The sequence below is a fragment of the Cololabis saira genome, chromosome 22, assembly GCF_033807715.1.
Source record: "Cololabis saira isolate AMF1-May2022 chromosome 22, fColSai1.1, whole genome shotgun sequence".
Lineage (NCBI taxonomy): Eukaryota > Metazoa > Chordata > Actinopteri > Beloniformes > Belonidae > Cololabis > Cololabis saira.
Window position 1 is genome coordinate 10315119 of NC_084608.1, and position 17877 is coordinate 10332995.

At 43.5% G+C, this 17877-nt stretch overlaps 1 protein-coding gene across 6 annotated transcripts in view; it reads left to right on the forward strand.

The window, feature by feature from the left end:
- The first annotated feature begins 664 nt into the window (after window positions 1–664).
- Window positions 665–17877, forward strand: part of ntng1a (netrin g1a) — a 165036-nt gene continuing 147823 nt past the window's right edge. For 5 of the 6 annotated variants that reach the window (XM_061713659.1, XM_061713656.1, XM_061713658.1 and 2 more), the window contains exons 1-2: window positions 665–1013; window positions 15455–16143. In XM_061713659.1, the coding sequence (XP_061569643.1) occupies window positions 15895–16143 (249 nt within the window). In that variant the 5' untranslated portion in view covers window positions 665–1013; window positions 15455–15894. Of the gene's footprint in view, window positions 1014–2532; window positions 3186–15454; window positions 16144–17877 lie in introns of those variants that run through there. The other variant, XM_061713657.1, reaches the window with a different exon arrangement.

Below are 17877 nucleotides of genomic sequence, written 5' to 3' on the forward strand. Positions count from 1 at the left end.
TTCCAATCTCTCAACTAGGCCCCTTGATGAGATTCCTAACTCCTTGGGCTTCGGTGCAGCTTTGGAAGTCCTCATCTACTGTAACTGGCGAAAACATGGCAACAAAAGAGCAGGTGGTACAATATTGTAACTTTTGCAAGAGCTTTCCTGATCTTTCATTTGACTTTCCAGTGATTTACCTCATTAAACCCTCGAAAATACAAAAAAAGTGTCCAACTCTGACTACATTTTGGCTTTACCAGAAATCTGTCTTGTTCAGCTGTTGCAGTTACAGTTACACAAGGAGATAACAAAAGAATAATCAACTAGTGGCAGCACCTTTGGACATTTATAATGTGTATTGTTGAACAATAAAGGAATAAAGAACAAAATCTGTGGGAGATTTCATTTATTTAAAGGGAAATTAAATGAAAAAAGCTACATTTTCTGCAGGTCATGCGCTACAAACTCATCCATCGGGGTTTGCAAACCACAACAGTGGTTTTAATGTGATCATATGGGTGTATTTGGTCATGCCTGCATGGGGAAACCGTTATTTTTTTTATTTATTTTTAATTTATTTATTTATTTCCAAGCCTTGTTTGCGTGCACGGCTCCATGGCTGCGTTGAGCTGCTATGCGCGGGCTTCAGCGAAGAATGAAACTTCAGGTGAAAGTGGAGTGTGGAAGCGTCTCCGCCTCAGTGCGTGTGAGAGCAGCCAGTCTGGTCACCGCCGCCTCCGAGGCTCTCTGCAGGAGCCGCTCGGACTCGTATCCTTCCCTTTCAACAACTTTTTAAATACGGACACATTGGACGCCCCCCAGCCCGTGATCTGCACCTGTGCGTCCCGGTGGAGGTTTTTCCTGCTCCGGCACCGAGAACTCCTCCATTCTCCGGGAGAGACGCAGAGAGGCGGTCGCCTTTACGCGCCGCGCTACAGTACCATGCCCCGTTTCAAAGCGGATTTATGGAGCTGCAGAAGCTTGCAAGACGGGCTCTTCCCGGAGGCGTGAAATGCAAACCCCCCCACAAGGTGAGAGCTGGAACAGATGATTTTTTTTCTTTGATTTCATTCATCTCCAACTGGAGGGCGCGGCGCGTAAACTTTTGAAGCTTCGCTGCGACGCACGTCGATTTTTGGCCAAAGCGCGCATCGGGATTAATGACGGTAAAACGACAATTTCAAGAACAATTTATATATATATTTCCCCCCTAATTAAACTGTGCTTTCACAGTGCAGCGCACTGTTTCTCTTCCGTGTGTGAGACAGACTAAGGCACACTGGCGTCACATTTGGTGCTTGAAGGAGGCAGAAATCAGAAGCAGACCCGTTCTTGAATTAAACTGCTTTTATTCTAATGCATAATTCACCTGTGTTGCGCTGTGGATTTACACGCCCGATTTCTACATCCAAGTCCAAGCACATTTCTCTGCATCCACAATTACGCGCAGAGATAATCTTACAATGATAAAAATCTTTGGCTCGTGTTTTCTCTTTTTTTCCTTCCTTCCATTTGGTCTTTCTTAAATAATGTAATAGTGACCCCTCGGCGCACTGGAATCCAGAGTTTAGGGCCTGAGTACAGACATGAGACAGGGATTATTGAGCTGCTGCACCGCGTCCGTGCGCACCGAGTGTCATGACCTGACTGCACGCAACACTTCCCTCTCTCTCCATCTCACTCTTCCCGATAATCAGTTAAGGTGTGACTACAAGAGGCTTCGTAAAAGCTCGTTTAACTGAGGGAGTGGGGGTGAACTCTGTCATGGAAATGAAATGAAAGGACGTCGTTCAATAAAACGCCACGTTTAAATATATGAAGGTTGTTATTTTATTCTATATGATAAATCTGCGATCCCGTCCTTTATTGCACATTTGTAACCCCCTCCCCACTCCTGATTATAATCTACCAAATGAACTTTTGAACTGCAGGATGACACCTTCCCTGACGCCTTCGCGCCTTTTCCCTGAAATGTGCTCATCTCGCTTCCGTTTACTTTTTACAAGTTTGATCCCACCAGAGGAGGTTAAACAACCCATATTGTTGCATGATAGAAAACACTGAGCAATCAAACACCCCTCATACACTGCAGGTGCTTTCCCTTAAACAAGGTTACAAATACCCGAAATTACATGGCATTGTAAACTAATTTCCCCTCACATTTCTTGTATTTTTCATCCCTTTTCGGCTGGATGTCCTGCAAATAACGAGCCATCATCTCGGGTCTGACTGTTTTTGTTTGGAATTTTGCGCCTTTGTTTGGAATAATCCCTGAACTCCGCTGAAAGAGGGGGCAACTCTTCCCTTCAGAGTTTTCCCCGGCGGGTCCCGACAGAGGATGGCGCACGGTGCGTGTGCGCGGCGGGGAGGGATGGAGGCGAGCTGGAGGAGAGAGATGGGGAGAGAGGGAGAGAGACAGAGAGAGAGGGAGACAGAGAGAGGGAGCATAGGTGGGTGGGTGAGGGTGGAGGGGGTGTTTAGCTGAGTGTGCGTCTCATCTAATCGAGCCTCGGAGCGCATTATCCTCCCTGTCATCTCCGTCTGGGTCTCGGTGCTGCGCCGTGCCAGAGACTGCAGGAGAGGATGCGCTGATGCGAGCGGATATCCTCGCTACACTAATTGCTGTGATTCATGTCCCTGTTGAGTGTCTGAAACCTATTCATAGCCAGGGAGAAGGAGAGAAAGAAAGAGAGGAGCAGGAGAACAGATCCGCACGCATGGAGCCTTTTGGAAATTAAGGTCTTATAAGCAGGACGAAAGAGGAGGACCGCAGGCCAAAGTTTCCTCAGCAGCAGCAGAGTTTTCCCTCTCTCGTCTATATTTCTATTCCACTGAGGCTCAGATCGACTCCGTGATGGGATGCCATTCAGGGAGGAGAGAGGATGATGGACACTTTGGCATCACCGCGGCTCTTGTCCAGAAAGCCCTGGGTTTCCAGCAGGCGCGCTGCTGACCGAGCCCTCGGGACGGCGCTCAGTCATTTGTTTTTGAAGTGGCAGGAAAAATCCCGCTCTTGATTGAGACAAGAGTGAGAGGATGGTGCGCGCAGCGATTCCTCAGAGACTGGCGTGCGCACTCATCACATTCCCGGCGAGGAGCGCGTCTTAAAGAGCTGCGGCGCTGCTCGCCTTCATTCTGCTGAACTTGTTGAGCAGCTCCAGGAGCAGGGATTATTCCCGGGGAGGACAGGGGGTCTCAGACATGTAAGTTTCCTGTTTGTTTGTGAAGTTTGGGCTGGAGTTTGCCATCTCCCGGCTTGGCTGTTTTCCTCCCCTGCAGAGAGAAGTTCAGAAGGGGAGGAATGGGTGCGGGTTCTGCATGGTTTTCCATGCATTGTGACTAAATATCTCGCAGCTTTGTGGATCACTATGACATAATTATTAGCTAACATTTAAGTGCAAGGCTGTTTTAATGGGCGCCCCCTTGTGGAAGCAGTGACCGAATCGTTACCCAGAAGACCTTATCAATAATGCACATTTGAAGTTGCGTCTTGTTTTGCCTCTCATGCGTTATTAAACGAGCGGCCAGATACAATTTATTCTGTTTTGGTATGACTTGTTCATTGATCAGCTTCTATTCATACTGTGGATTTTACTTTATGCCAAAGTGCTGCTATGAGCTCTAACATCCAACGAATTAGACCTGAGGCATCCTCCCACATTTGCATGGGTGATCCTTGGCCTTGAATCCAGTGAAACCTGGCAGATATTTGTGAGGGCACGCCTCTGCTACTGTGAAACATGCTTGCTCCTGGGCTCAGGCATTACCCAAATTGGAGGATCTAAGTGTTTAAGTGAAGTTAAGCATTTTGAAAACCAGATTTCAGCTCGCTGTTCACAGTAGGGTCTGCAATTACAGTTGAAATAGATAAGTAATTGATACAATTAACTCATTGTTGCAATCTGGGATCATCTGATTGATTGATAATTGTGTTAAAAGCTTTTTGAGAACAATTTTATATAAACAACCTTGTTCTTTTGCGTCCCCCAAGCATTCATGAAACTTGACATTGCAAGGGACTTCGCAGTCTGAGCACAGTGGAAAACGCGTTGTTTCTTTTAAATGAATGCTTTAATTCCATCACTCAAGCTGTGAATTAAAAAGCAATAATTACATCAATTATTGCCTTTTTTCCCCAATATCGGCAGATCCACCTGGGCGAGTGCATCCTTTGTGACTGCTGTGGACATTTTGAGCAGCCAGACATGTCACTGTGGTTGCAGGATAATGTGCTAGCAGCCTTTTAGGAAAAGTGTCTTTAATAATGCATAAGGTGTTGCTGTGTCGCAGAGAGAAGCAAGCTTGGTGGTGAGCAGAGTAAGGGAAGGAAGGAGGGGAGGAAAGGCGGGAAGGATGGAGACGGGGAGGCCCACTCTTCCCACAGGGTCTCGCGGGGTCCACTGCTCGCTGCAGGAACTGACGCCCGAGGGCTCCACTCGGGGCAGCGCCGTCACCCTGTCAGAAGAGATGCCCTTGCAGCCTCCGTGGGGGTGGGGGGTGACGGAGGGCAGGGTGGGGGGTGACGGAGGGCAGGGTGGGGGGTTGACGGAGGGCAGGGGCGGATGCTGCTGGTGGAGGCGTGTGAAGCGCGGCCTCAGCAGTCAAGCAACGAGTCCCGACGTGTCTCGGGTGGGTTGAGGCAGAGAGTCCTGCAAGTTCCCACTAGACTTTGTGTTTTTAATCCTTTCGTGCATGAATTATTTAAAAAAATGGCTACTCCTAAGGGCATGCAAATTGATGTTCATTTTTAATTTTCTTCATTATTATATCTTTTGAGTAAGTAAGTGATGTGCCCATTCCTTTGGGCATCACAAAATCTTTTCACAAATTAATAATTAAAAGCTCAAACTGTGTTTTTCCCATTGAGTGTATTTATTTGTTTTCTGGATATAATCAAATTGAAAAAAAAAATCTTACAATTATTCAACATGTTCAATAAGGCTTATTTTAACTTTTTTTTACTGGCTCTTTTCGGAATAAAATAGATCACAAGGGTCATACAGTATTATTTGTAGTTACGTGTTCACTAAAAGGTTACTTTCTTAAAGCACCACGGATTTGACTTTTTCATATTGAAATATTAGTTTACTTTTGATTTAGAGGAATGTTTGACTACTTTATTGTCTTGTTCTTGCTGTCTCCTGACCCAACGTTGGACTGCCGTTCTGCTCGTTTCTTGCTTCCCAGTCACTATGTCAGATATCAGCAATGATGAAACCAGCTCACAGAGCTACAGTTGACATCACAGCAGAGGCTACTGCAACACTCAGGGGAGTAATGACGGCAAAGGAAAGCAGACTGGACAATAGACCCTGGATGGTGTCATAAAAGCTCAACCTCCACACCAGTAGGGGGAGCTTCTGAGCTAAAGATTGCAAAAGTTCCTTTGCTTTAATAAGTCAAGACCAATGTCCAACTTTAGAGCCGAAATAAACACATTTACAGTGTGGTTCAAAAAAGTCAATTTGGTGTCAATTATTTGATTTTACACCCATGACAACTCTGACAGGGGTGAATTTTTTTCAACGCGCCAGGCGAGTTTATATCAAGCGATACATTCATTTCTAATGTGATTGGTTGACAGTCGGCTCAGCCAGCTGTTATCACTTCCTCATCCATCATCGTCATGCTACCGCCCTTAGCAAAGCAACCACCTGTTTGTACGAAACCAGTGTCAGCTAAACGTGACGGTCACTTTGGATTCCCCCATCGAGTCAGCACGTTAAACGGTGCATCCTGCTGTAAGCGTCTGACGGCAGATCTGCAGATACTTAAGCAGGGTTTGACTGAAGGAGCTGGGAGCAAAGCTAACTTTGATTGACATGTGGTGGGCGTGTTTCAGCTGACTCCTGAAGCAATATGGCTGCGCCGAGAATAATGGGCTTCAAAACCGGCTTCAAAAGCCAAGGGGGATGAGGTGACCGAATGCTTCGTCCACTGTTTTATACAGTTAATGGCCAAGATGAGTGGTTCTCAAATAGGGCTGGGGATTGATTCAAATGTCAAGAATCGATTCGATTCCTATTCTTAAGATTCAGAATCGATTATCAAGATTTGATTCGATCCGATTCGATTCGATTCCGATATTGATTTGGGTTAGTGTTATTAAAACTGTTTGAGCTGTTGCAATTATATGACTGTAGTTATGCAAAATATTACTACTAGTATTATATTGAGATTAAACAGCAAGTATTGGCAGCTAATGATGCTGTAAGGACCAACCACCTCCCAGAATGCTGATAGAACTGCTTTATGAAACATCATGTGGGTCAGAATTACCAAACAGATCCAGAGAGGAAACAGAGACGCATGAAATCGGTTTTATTTTTTTGCCACATTCTGTTTTTCTTGTTCCATTTTCGGTCTATTTTGCTTTTTAATTTTTTGAGAATTTGGTTTTCAGCATTTTTTGCAAATGTAACCCCAAAACAGTATATAAAGTAATGAAATATAGACAATTTATGCAATTATAACCTAACACTTTAATGTTTTCATACCTTTAAACATATTTAAAGGCAAAAACATGGCACCAGTTATTCTCGTGTCCAACAAAACATTCCTTTTTTGGGGATAAACAAAAAAGTAACCAAAAGTTGTAATGTAATGATGAAAAAAAAAACATAAATAAATAAAAGAACCCCCCCCTCCCAACAAAAAATAAATAAATAAAATCGATCTTTAGACATATGAATCGATTTTTAGGAATTAATATGAGAATCGATTTACAATTGGGAAATCGATTTTTTCAACACAGGCCTATTATCAAAGTAAACCAACCATAAACCAGCCTGAACCACTGGTCAAGATATTTCAGTGTCAGCTCAACTACATCTGATCATGATTATATAGAATTTGTCTAATGTTCTCACCGTGTTTACATTCGACCAAATATTTTTAAAATGATTAAAAAAAATATTTTTTAAAAGACAAAATCAAGTGAAAATCCATTAGGCGACTTCTTTCCAACTTGCTCCTTTCTTCATTTTCTACTGCACGTGACTCGTTATGACCAGCACCTACAACACGGATCAAAGCAGAGCCGTAAGACACAGGCCTCGTCAACATCATGTAGATAAAACTCCAATTTCTCTCCATTTATCTTTTAATTGCGCTTGTTCATCGTGGATTTAAACATTTAAACTGCCGGAAACAAAAAATAATCCATGAAATGGACATTTTGTCCAATTACAGTGTGTTGAATAGACGTGGTGTGTAAACTTAAGTAGTTACAGTAATATACATCCGAACCCTCCAAACCCATCAGAATACAGATATTTATGTTAAAGAGAGCAATTTAAACTCTAAACTGATCAAATTAGGGCTGAGAAACTTGTTGATGCTCATATTTTCAGCTCTAGAGAAAGGAATGCTGCTCAGTGCGAGGCTGGTTTTAGTTAAATTGTCGGCTAACCCTCCAGCAGCACTTTGACTCTGAGCTCCTCTGAATCGGCCCAACCCTCAGCGACGCGCAGTCACTTAACGGGCATTCTCATTTGCTACCTGTCATCATTATTAAAACATCTCGAGCCTGCCGACTGAAGGTGGCATCATTTCCAGAGGTGGAGGGGGGGAAAAGAGGAGCTAAGTGATGGACTGAGTCGGAGGCAAGCCCCGGAGATGCATTATACGGCGTGTTTGGTGTTCCACGGCGACGCTGGCTGTCATCTTTGTGGGGCGTGCTCCACTCTCTGTATGCTTATTCATGACGCCCTATTGGCAGATTGTTAACAGGAGAGATTAGGGGATTCTGAGAAAGGCAGGAAGAGAGATGTGGTTAGTGCAGCACAGAGAGGCATCAAAAAAGCAGCCCCCCCAAGCCAGGCCAGATTCTATCTTTATCTATCTTTCATGTGTTTCTGACTGTCTGCCCTCCTGTCTTGCTCCCCTTCCCTCTCCTGTGCTCTTGTTTCTCCTTTGGTGAGGCACTGGTGGGGAATATGAAGCAGGTAGTCAGAAAAGATGAAAGTAGGAAGAGACAGGACGGAAGCAGGTTCAGATATTGCCCTTGAAAGTGCATAAAATGTGTGAAATTAAAATGAAAGGCGAGAAAATGGTCCAGATAAGAGCGGTGACCTTGTAATTATTCCGCTTTACTCTGTCCTAAACACATCATTTAAAGTAGGAGTGGGTGGATTTTTGAACTTTGAAGCTTTTCCCCCCTCTGGGCCACCAATAAAAAAAAAAGAAAAAAAGATTTGAGTGAGATTAGGATGTGACAGATTTTTACGTCCGTGAGAGGAAAAAGCTGAGGCTTTTGTTCACGGGAAAAGTAAAAATGCAGTCTGGAGCAGTTGGCGCCACACAGCCAGCAGCAGGAGAAAGTTGCTGAGCCCACACAAATAAGTGGTCAAGAAGAAAATAAAGCAATCAGCGTTGGTTCAGAAGTGGAAGGAGCAACTGCACAGAAAGAAACACATTTAATGTGTGAAGGCAAAGAAAAAGGAGCAGGGCAGGTAGAAAGTGCCATGCAGGAAATGAAGGATGTGCTCCCTGATAAGTTTCTTTAATTACGTGATTTACAAGAATGTAAAAAGTGTGCTCCTCCCCCTGATTTAGAGCTCGTGCTCCAGTGGCCTTGGGGATGAGATAGAAGCAGACAGCGAGGGGGGTTTCTCCAGCGGTCTGGTGCAGAGTCTGGCTGCGTAGGTGAGGGGTGACCTCACAATCCACCGGCCCATCCCCGCTCCACGCGGCCCCCGTGAAAGATTCATGCGCTGAAACCTAAAAGCTTGCAGGCTGCAGCGCTGCAGGTCGGCCCCCCTCAGGGGTGTGAGTGCCCCCCTCAGAAACTGCTCTACGTGGTTTCCTCATCACCAAAGATGTGACCCCCAAGCTGCAAATGAGCTCATAATATTGTCAAAATCATGTAAAATATCATGCATATACCGTATTTTCTGGACTATAAGCCGCTACTTTTTTCATAGGTTTTGAACCATGCGGCTTATACAAAGGTGCGGCTATTCTGTGGATTTTTCTTCCACCGCTCGGGGCGCTCTAACCGGAATTAGAATAAAAACTAAGACAAAATAAATGCAAAGAAGAATACGCTACTTCTTCTTTAGCAGATAGAAGTAAGTAGAAGCAGATTTCAAATAGATAAATAAATACCAGTTATTTTCTCTTGGTTCTGTCCAGTTTTAATCAGCAAAGTTGCTGCCGTGTTAAAAGACACTGTTAGGAAAGGATCTATTTAGGTACAAACATGTACATCATTTACAGTTCAAAATGGTTCTGTACATGTAGTAAATATCTAATCTAACAACATAAATATTTGCGGCTTGCATATCTTTTTTTTAAAATAGAGCGGGTGCGGCTTATATACAGGTGCAGCTTATAGTCCAGAAAATACGGTAGTCAGTATTTATACATTTTTAAATCTTTCTTGGTGGCGTGGTTTTCAGATCTTCAGTGCAACCTCTCAGTTACCTCTCTGCTTCCAGTCTCCCCTCAAAGATATTCGGCACCCTGAGCCCCAACAGCTCTTTGCTTGGCTCGGCTATATGTTTTGGGTCTTTGAAGTGTAATCCAACAGATTTGAAGGCACGTATCTGAAGCAGCCACCTCTGCAGTCACCCCGACGCCTGCGTGCGCAGAGCAACCATCACACGCGCCTGGGTTTGGCAGCCTTACAGGCCACATCACATGCAGGAGATGACACGGAGCTTCAGGTTCCCTTTCCCATCATTTTGATGAAGGATGTTTTTCCGTTTCCACACATCCGTGGAAGTTTGCTCCAGCGGCTCCGTCTCGGGTGTCTCTGCGCGCTGCAGGTGGCCTCCCTGTTCCCGGGCTTGCCAGGGGTTTGGTGGCAAATCCTCCGTGGCTCCTCTCCCCGAATCTTTAACAAGAAGATGCATCCTGGAGTCTCGTGACTTGATGTGCAGTTAGAAAGACCTCTTTCTTCACTGTGTGATGGATTTTTTTTTCTCCTTCTTCTCAGTGATGATGTTTTCGTTCCCATCAAATGAGCCCACCTGTCGATTCTGACAAGCCATCTGTTTTTTATTTATTGATCTCTGATGGCTCTTTGAGCCGTGTTGCTCTCTTGGTTGGCCGCCTCACTCACAGTTCTTATCTTTTTTTTTCTTTTTTTTTTTAAATTAGTATTTCATTTCAGCTGCTTTCATTGAATGGACTGATGAAGACTAGAAATGTCAAACCATCTGAACAATTTCTTTCTTGGATTTTATCTTTGTTCATCATCTTTTCAAAGACCTTCATTATGTCAAGTGTTTGATGGCTGTTTTTACTCATGTCCATAATTGAAGCTTTTATATGTTCATTGTTATTTTAATGGGTTTTTACTCTCATACAGAGGTAAATGACAAGTTAAGATAATTGAAGCCATGGGTGTCTCCTTGCTAAATATTCGTAATGTTTTTCTAGGGTGCACTTTAGAGGAATTTGTGAAACTGTGTGCGTTACTGGGAACGTTCACGAACCTCACAGCCATTTTTATTCACAATAATTGAAAAGAATATTTTTCTTTCTCATTTTTTTTTAAATAATGCATGTTTCTGAGAGTCACGCTCCCTCATCCCCAGCAACCTCCTGCTGCTACTGAGAGTATTTATTGCTCGGTGCCTGCGAAGCAATATATATTCCTGTGCATGGAAGAATTTCAGACTTCCTGCGAGCATGCCTCCTCTCATGTCCTCAGACCTTGATCGATGCTCGGAGGAAGCGCCCTGCCCGAAAATAAACCCTTTTCTCACTTAAAATGCACCTCCACACTTCATCCATCCATCTGCTCTCCTTTTCTCCCCCTCACCCCGTCTCCTCTGGGCGACGGAGGGTTATGAGCAGGGAGTAATGAGAGGCTGGGGCTGCCGTGTCCGGCCCGCTGGAGAAGAGACGACCCTGCTTCTGTGATTGTTATTGAAGCTTTCGTCGGTGCTTGTTGTCTCATTACCAGCGACCTGAACGGCTCTTTATCCAGAGGCTGCATGTGATAAATGCATACACACACATACACACACACACATTGCGGCCATCTCTTTAGTCTCCTTCTTAACACAGCGATATTATGTCTCTTAATGGGAACAGGGAGCCGTGTGCCACGAGTTCCTCTGGATAATTGGCTTCTTCCTCACCTGCGGACTTCTCCTCCATTGACATTCTTACGTTTCACATTTAAGGTGCTTCCTTTCTTCCTGCCACCTTAACCTGTTCTTCCTTCCCCTGACATCTGGCTTGTAATGCTTGCACTGGTGGTTTTTTTTCTGTTCTTTTTTGTACGGATCCTACATCGTCATCTTTTGCAAAATGTAATCCCAACTTTGATTGAAAATAGGGCTGGGGATCGATTCAAATGTTAAGAATCGATTCGATGTTTTTTGAGCTGTTGCATGAATTATTTGACTGTAGTTATGCAAAATATTACTATTAGTATTATATTGAGATTAAACAGCAAGTATTGGCAGCTAATGATGCTGTAAGGACCAATCAGCTCCCAGAATGCTGATAGAACTGCTTTCAGAAACATCGTGTGGGTCTGAATTACCAAACAGATCCAGGGAGGAAACAGAGACGGATGAAATCGTTTTTATTTTTTCCCACATTCCGTTTTTATTTGTTCCATTTTCGGTCCATTTTGGTTTTGAATTTTTGAGCATTTGGTTTTTAGCATTTTTTGCAAATGTAACCCCAAGACAGTATATAAAGTAATGAAATATAGACAATTTATGCAATTATAACCTAACACTTTAATGTTTTCATACCTATAAACATATTTAAAGGCAAAAACATGGCACCAGTTATTCTCGTGTCCAACAAAACATTCCTTTTTTGGGGATAACAAAAAAATAACCAAAAGTTGTAATGTAATGATGAAAAAAAAGAAAAAAAAAAAGAAACCCCTCACCCCAAAAAAAATAAAAAAAATCGATCTTTAGACATATGAATCGATTTTTAGGAATTAATATGAGAATCGATTTAGAATTGGGAAATCGATTTTTTTCAACACAGGCCTAATTGAAAAGTGAGAATAGCACTATTTTTTATCTATCTGCTAGACTTTTCTTTTGCATTTCATCCAAGCAGGACCTTTGCAATAAAAGGGCAATTTGACAATATTAAAAAAACAAAACAAAACAAAGCTTTTTTCTGGCGACATGACTAAATGCCTCCCCACTGTGTGTCAGGGTTTTGCTAAACCTTTGAGACGCTGGCGCTGACCTTGGCTTTTCCTAAAGATGATGATTTACATTCAACCAGGTTGAAATGACTCTGAATGGCACAGCATGAAACACATAAACCGCATTATTGTTTTTGCTACAATACATGCAATCTACATTTTGAGAGGCAAACAAAAGTCCATTTTGAGTGAGACCCCTCCTGTGGTGCGTCACGGCTCCTCATCGGCTCATTTTATTGTCTTTCATGAAGAACATCATGTGGAATTGGTCGTGTTTAAGCCTTCATTAAACCTCACGTAGACACTCATCGTGTTTCTCACGCTCATGTTGCATGTGTGACACCTCACAGCTGTGCTCAGCTGCTTTTGCACACATCCTGTTATTTTTATCCCTCTTTATATTAAAAAGAAACAAAAAAAAAACAAAAATGGTTTGTCAATGCAATCCGATGTCATCTATACTAATGCTTTTCGGTTGCAGTCTAATTAATCTAATCCAATCGAAATTTGTCGAAATGCTAGTATTTTTGAACAATGAAAGCCTTATTTATATTATTCACATCTTCAGGTGTATTTGATCACTGATGTCTTGAGGGTTGGTTTCGGTCAGACTGATTAATCCGTCTGAACATTTCCGATCTGGCTCGTCCGTCTGCAGCTCTGGTCTCCATCATTCTCTCCCTGTCAGGTTAGTGTCTGACGGCAGGAAGCCTTCCTGCAGAACTACAGCCTTGGCTGTCTGAGTCACTGCAGCTCGCCGCAGACGTATCGAGGTGCACGACGCTCGACGTTCTTCTCGTTTAAAAATGACGATTACCAAAATACATTCATGAAGGTCAAGGGACTAAGTAGTTAAATGGAAGAAAGAAAAGATCTAGGGAATGCAAAGTGGCATGTTTAAGCTGACATTTCAAAACAAAACTGTCTGGCGAGGAAAAAAAGCAGGACTGTGCTTTACAATGGTTGGCAGTTGTGAATGGATGCAATGTGCCACATGAAATAAATCAGCACGTATGACACACTGCTGTGGCTCCTGCTTTGTGCAGATCCCCCACTTCAGAGACTGCTCTCCAAGCTGAATACACTCACAAGCCAGTCAGGTTATATAAGACAGTTTCCAGCAAAATGCACATTAGAATGACCACCTCATTGAGTCGAAACTCTCATGCTTGGGTCCAAAGTTATATCTAGTTGCATAGTAGTTGCATGAGATTTTTTGGATTAGATTACCGCTTTATGTAAAATGTGAGCGTTTCAGTGATGAAGGATGAACTACAGTATCTTTAAGTGTCGCTGTCTTTCAGGATCAAATGAACTCAGCAGTTCACAAACAAAAACTAAACAAGCAAACGTCTATATTCGCCACATCCTCCAAACTGTGTAAAATGCTTTTTCTTTACTGGATTTTTCACATCAGGTTCATCCAGAATAAATCGTTCACCCCTACAGAGGATTGTTTGCCACATTAGTTTAATAAAATGGTATCCAGGCATCATGCTGACCAAATTAATGAATTTAGGACAACAAGACGTGCGACAGGATTAGTGATACTCATTTCGTCCCAAAGGGCTCATCTTTCACTGCAAGAATTTTAACAGCTGCATCTTCAGATCCTGCGTTTTCTGGTTTTCAGACGGGACTGTTCAATACCGTTCTCCATCTTTCTTTCCCTCTATCTTGATGTTTTCGTAATTATGCACTGGCAGATTCTTGTCAGGTTGCAGAAGGAGCTCAGGTGTGAATGTTTCAAACCATCTTAATACTTCAGTAAACAGGAAGTGTCAGTCCTTTGTTTCAAACGGAATAAAACAGGCTCTTTCATTAAAGAGAATTGTGGGTAGACGGATTTAAAATGCATTGAATTAATGATATGAAATATGAAGCTGTGGGAAAAGAATATGGGAAACCTTAAACGGTCTGAAACGTTTGGTCAACACTTTATATCCATTGACGTGCATGTGCATATTTTATCTTAAAGAATTTAATGCTGCTATATCAAGCATCAAGTATTATTTTTATTTTATTTTTATCATTTATGATAGCTTTGATCTATGCCACGTCAACTTTCTTATTCTGGAATGTTGAGATGGGAACTTGCATTCAGTTTTAATGACATTATCTTAGTCTTCTACGCATGTTTAACTCGTTATAAAACATGCATTTATTTTATTTTATTTTATTTTGTATAGCGCCAAATCATACAATATAAAATGCAACACATGGTGCTTTACATGCAGAATAAAATAACAATAAAAAACACAATTTAAAACATTCCATACGACCCCACCCCCCACGCGTACACACACACTCACTCACACTCATATACATGTGCACACACTCACACGCCCACACCCACACACACACACACACACACAATAAGTGGACTGGTGACATGGCTTAGCACTAACGATCCAGGTGAGGAAAACACTACCTATGGGTGGCCGTCCACACCGAGAGGCATCACCGACCACGACCACCAGAAGCATCCCCACAGAGACCCCCCCAACCCGGACAGACCGGGGCAGACCCCACACAGAAGGTGGAGCCCCCCCCCAGCTACCCAGGCCTGAGGGATCCCCATGACGACACCCCCATGGGCGGAGCAGGCACACCTCCCAGTGTGAACGACCCCCCTGAGGAAACACTGGAGCTAAAAACTAAAAGATTAAAAGAAAGTAAGAAATGCCTAAAAGTGTAAAATTTTAGAGAAATATATATAAAACTTAAGATGAATAATAAATAACATAAAGTAAAAAGTCACTAAAATGGATTAAAGTTTTAGAGATAATAAAAGAGCTAAAGGAATACACACAATACATAGCTAAAAACACTAGGTAAATGAGATCAGATAAAAGCCAAACTAAAAAGGTGTGTCTTGAGCCTCCTTTTAAAAATATCAACATTCTCTGCGGCCCTGAGGTTCTCTGGCAGGCTGTTCCATAAAGAGGGTATAGACTTCCATAAAGAATGGTAGAGACTTCCAAAATTGCATGAAAACAAAGTCCTTCCTAGTGTGGAGTGAGAACGCTGGGAGCTTGTGGGGCGGCAGAGGAAGCTGGAACATTGCAGGCTTGCTAGCGCCGAGTGTGATGAAGGTTTGCTGTGAAACCAGCGGGATCCAGTTTACCCTGATGGCTTCACTTACTGATTTTCTGTGTTTTGATGGAAAGCAAACACCAACACGGCACCTTTTTCTTCTCACACCCATCCCGCTTTCTCTTCACACGCTTTTTTTTCTATCTTCTGTGGCCCCAGCTAATGTTGTCTTGGTGTCGAGTTGTATTCCCATAAGGAAGATTCACTCACCCCCCTCTCTCTTCTTCTGTTTCTCTGCAGCGCCAGATCATCCAGCAGGACCAGGACCATGATTGACAGCCAGGCGAGCTGAGGAGACCTGCCACTCATCTCCCTATCAGCGTGTCAGACGGCTATCTACTTTTGGCCTCCCCCCCTCTTCCTTCACCTACGCCTCCATTATCCACCTCCCTCCCTCAGTCCTCTCCTCTTATCTTTTCAATGGACCAGTAACCGCATCGTCCCTCCAAGCCATCCACCGGCTCCACAAACTTGAAAGAGACAAGAAAAGAAAAGCAACAACATCAAGACACTTCTAAACCAACCCCGGCTCCACTTGAAGGGAGCTTGACATGCCTCCTCACTCCGTTTGAGTGAGTGGACGTCCCTGGAAGAAGAAGAAGAAGAGTGAACCCCTCGTTTGTAGGCCCGCAGAAGGAGACACGGCTCCCTTAAAAGGAGCTGAGCAAGGAGGACCAGTCATGCATTTCTATTTTGCACTGGTGCTGCAGGCGATATGGACTGGCGTTTGCCAGGCGGCCATCCAGCACTACCCTGCGGCCTGGGGCCACTACGACGTGTGCAAGTCCCAGGTTTACTCGGACGAAGGTTTAACCTGGGACTACATGGCGTGCCAACCCGAGGCGGCGGACATGACCCAGTACCTGAAGGTCAGCCTGGACCCCCCTGACATCACCTGTGGAGACCCTCCCGAGACGTACTGTGCCCTGGTGAGTAGAAACACGTGCACGGTAGGGTTGGGCGGTATGGACTAAAAAATGTATCACGATAATTTCTGGCATTTATCCCGATAACGATAAAAATGACGATAAAAAAAATACCAATTCAACTCCATATTTTTAACTATAAATCTATCTCGCTCTCAGATCTGCCATGTTTGTTACACAAAAACATCATCAACGGGAATTTATATTTCTTTCTTTCTTTCTTTCTTTCTTTCTTTCTTTCTTTCTTTCTTTCTTTCTTTCTTTCTTTCTTTCTTTCTTTCTTTCTTTCTTTCTTTCTTTCTTTCTTTCTTTCTTTCTTTCTTTCTTTCAGGCTCATTTCCTTCCTTCCTTCTTTCCTCCTGCTCTCTCCTTCCTTCTTCCCTTCCTCTTTTCTCCCTTCCTTCCTCCTTTCCTTTTTTTCTCCCTTCCTTCTCCCTTTCCTTTCTTCCTTCATTCCTCCTGCTCTCTCCTTCCTTCTTCCCTTCCTTCCTTCCTTCCTTCCTTCCTTCCTTCCTTCCTTCCTTCCTTCCTTCCTTCCTTCCTTCCTTCCTTCCTCCCTCCCTCCCTCCCTCCCTTCCTCCCTTCCTTCCTTCCTTCCTTCCTTCCCCCCTTCCTTCCTTCCTTCCTTCCTTCCTTCCTTCCTTCCTTCCTTCCTTCCTTCCTTCCTTCCTTCCTTCCTTCCTTCCTTCCTTCCTTCCTTCCTTCCTTCCTCCCTCCCTCCCTCCCTCCCTCCCTCCCTCCCTCCCTCCCTCCCTTCCTTCCTTCCTTCCTTCCTTCCTTCCTTCCTTCCTTCCTTCCTTCCTTCCTTCCTTCCTTCCTCCCTCCCTCCCTCCCTCCCTTCCTCCCTTCCTTCCTTCCTTCCTTCCTTCCCCCCTTCCTTCCTTCCTTCCTTCCTTCCTTCCTTCCTTCCTTCCTTCCTTCCTTCCTTCCTTCCTTCCTTCCTTCCTTCCTTCCTTCCTTCCTTCCTTCCTTCACATACGTTGTGCGTGGATTTAACACAGAACCATAAATCAGGCTTTACACAAAAACATCATCAACGGGAATTTATCGTTTTTACCGTGAGATGACAAATTCTTATCGTGAGGAATTTTTTTGACGGTATATCGTGAACGGTAAAATATCACCCATTCCTAGTGCATAGTCAGGAATGAGAGAATCAAAGAAAAAGAGAAAGCAGCATTCTTATCTATTCTTGAGCTCTGTGTATCTACTTGGCTGGCTCTGACCCCACAGACACGAGAAAGCTTGTGTGACTCAGATATGAGGCTCTGGCTGAAAAAAAAATAAAAAAATGGAGGTCTGTGACCGTTGACGTCATGTTTAGAGAGCTGCATCTGCGTGTGCACTGCAAACATACTGTCGTGTGATGTGCTGTTGATGCTGAAGAAAACACTGAATAATGAGACTTTATCAGCAAAGACGCACATATTGTAGACGCATCAAAGAAATATCACACCTCAATTCCCTCAGTCATTGTTATTGGAAGAAAAAAGAGTCCCGGCACCGTTTCTCCGTTGAAGCAACGTTTGTGATTCAGCAGCCTTGCATGGACAAGCGGTCTAAAAATAGGTGAAATAATACAAAGGTGGCCTAAAAATACAAGTCTGCATGAGAATAAGTAGAGCATTATTTTAAGACCAATTTATTTCAGTTTATATTACAATGATCAGCAGCTTCTACCAATGAGGTGACTCTTTGTACACAACTATGTTGAATTTAGACCTTTACATGAAATAA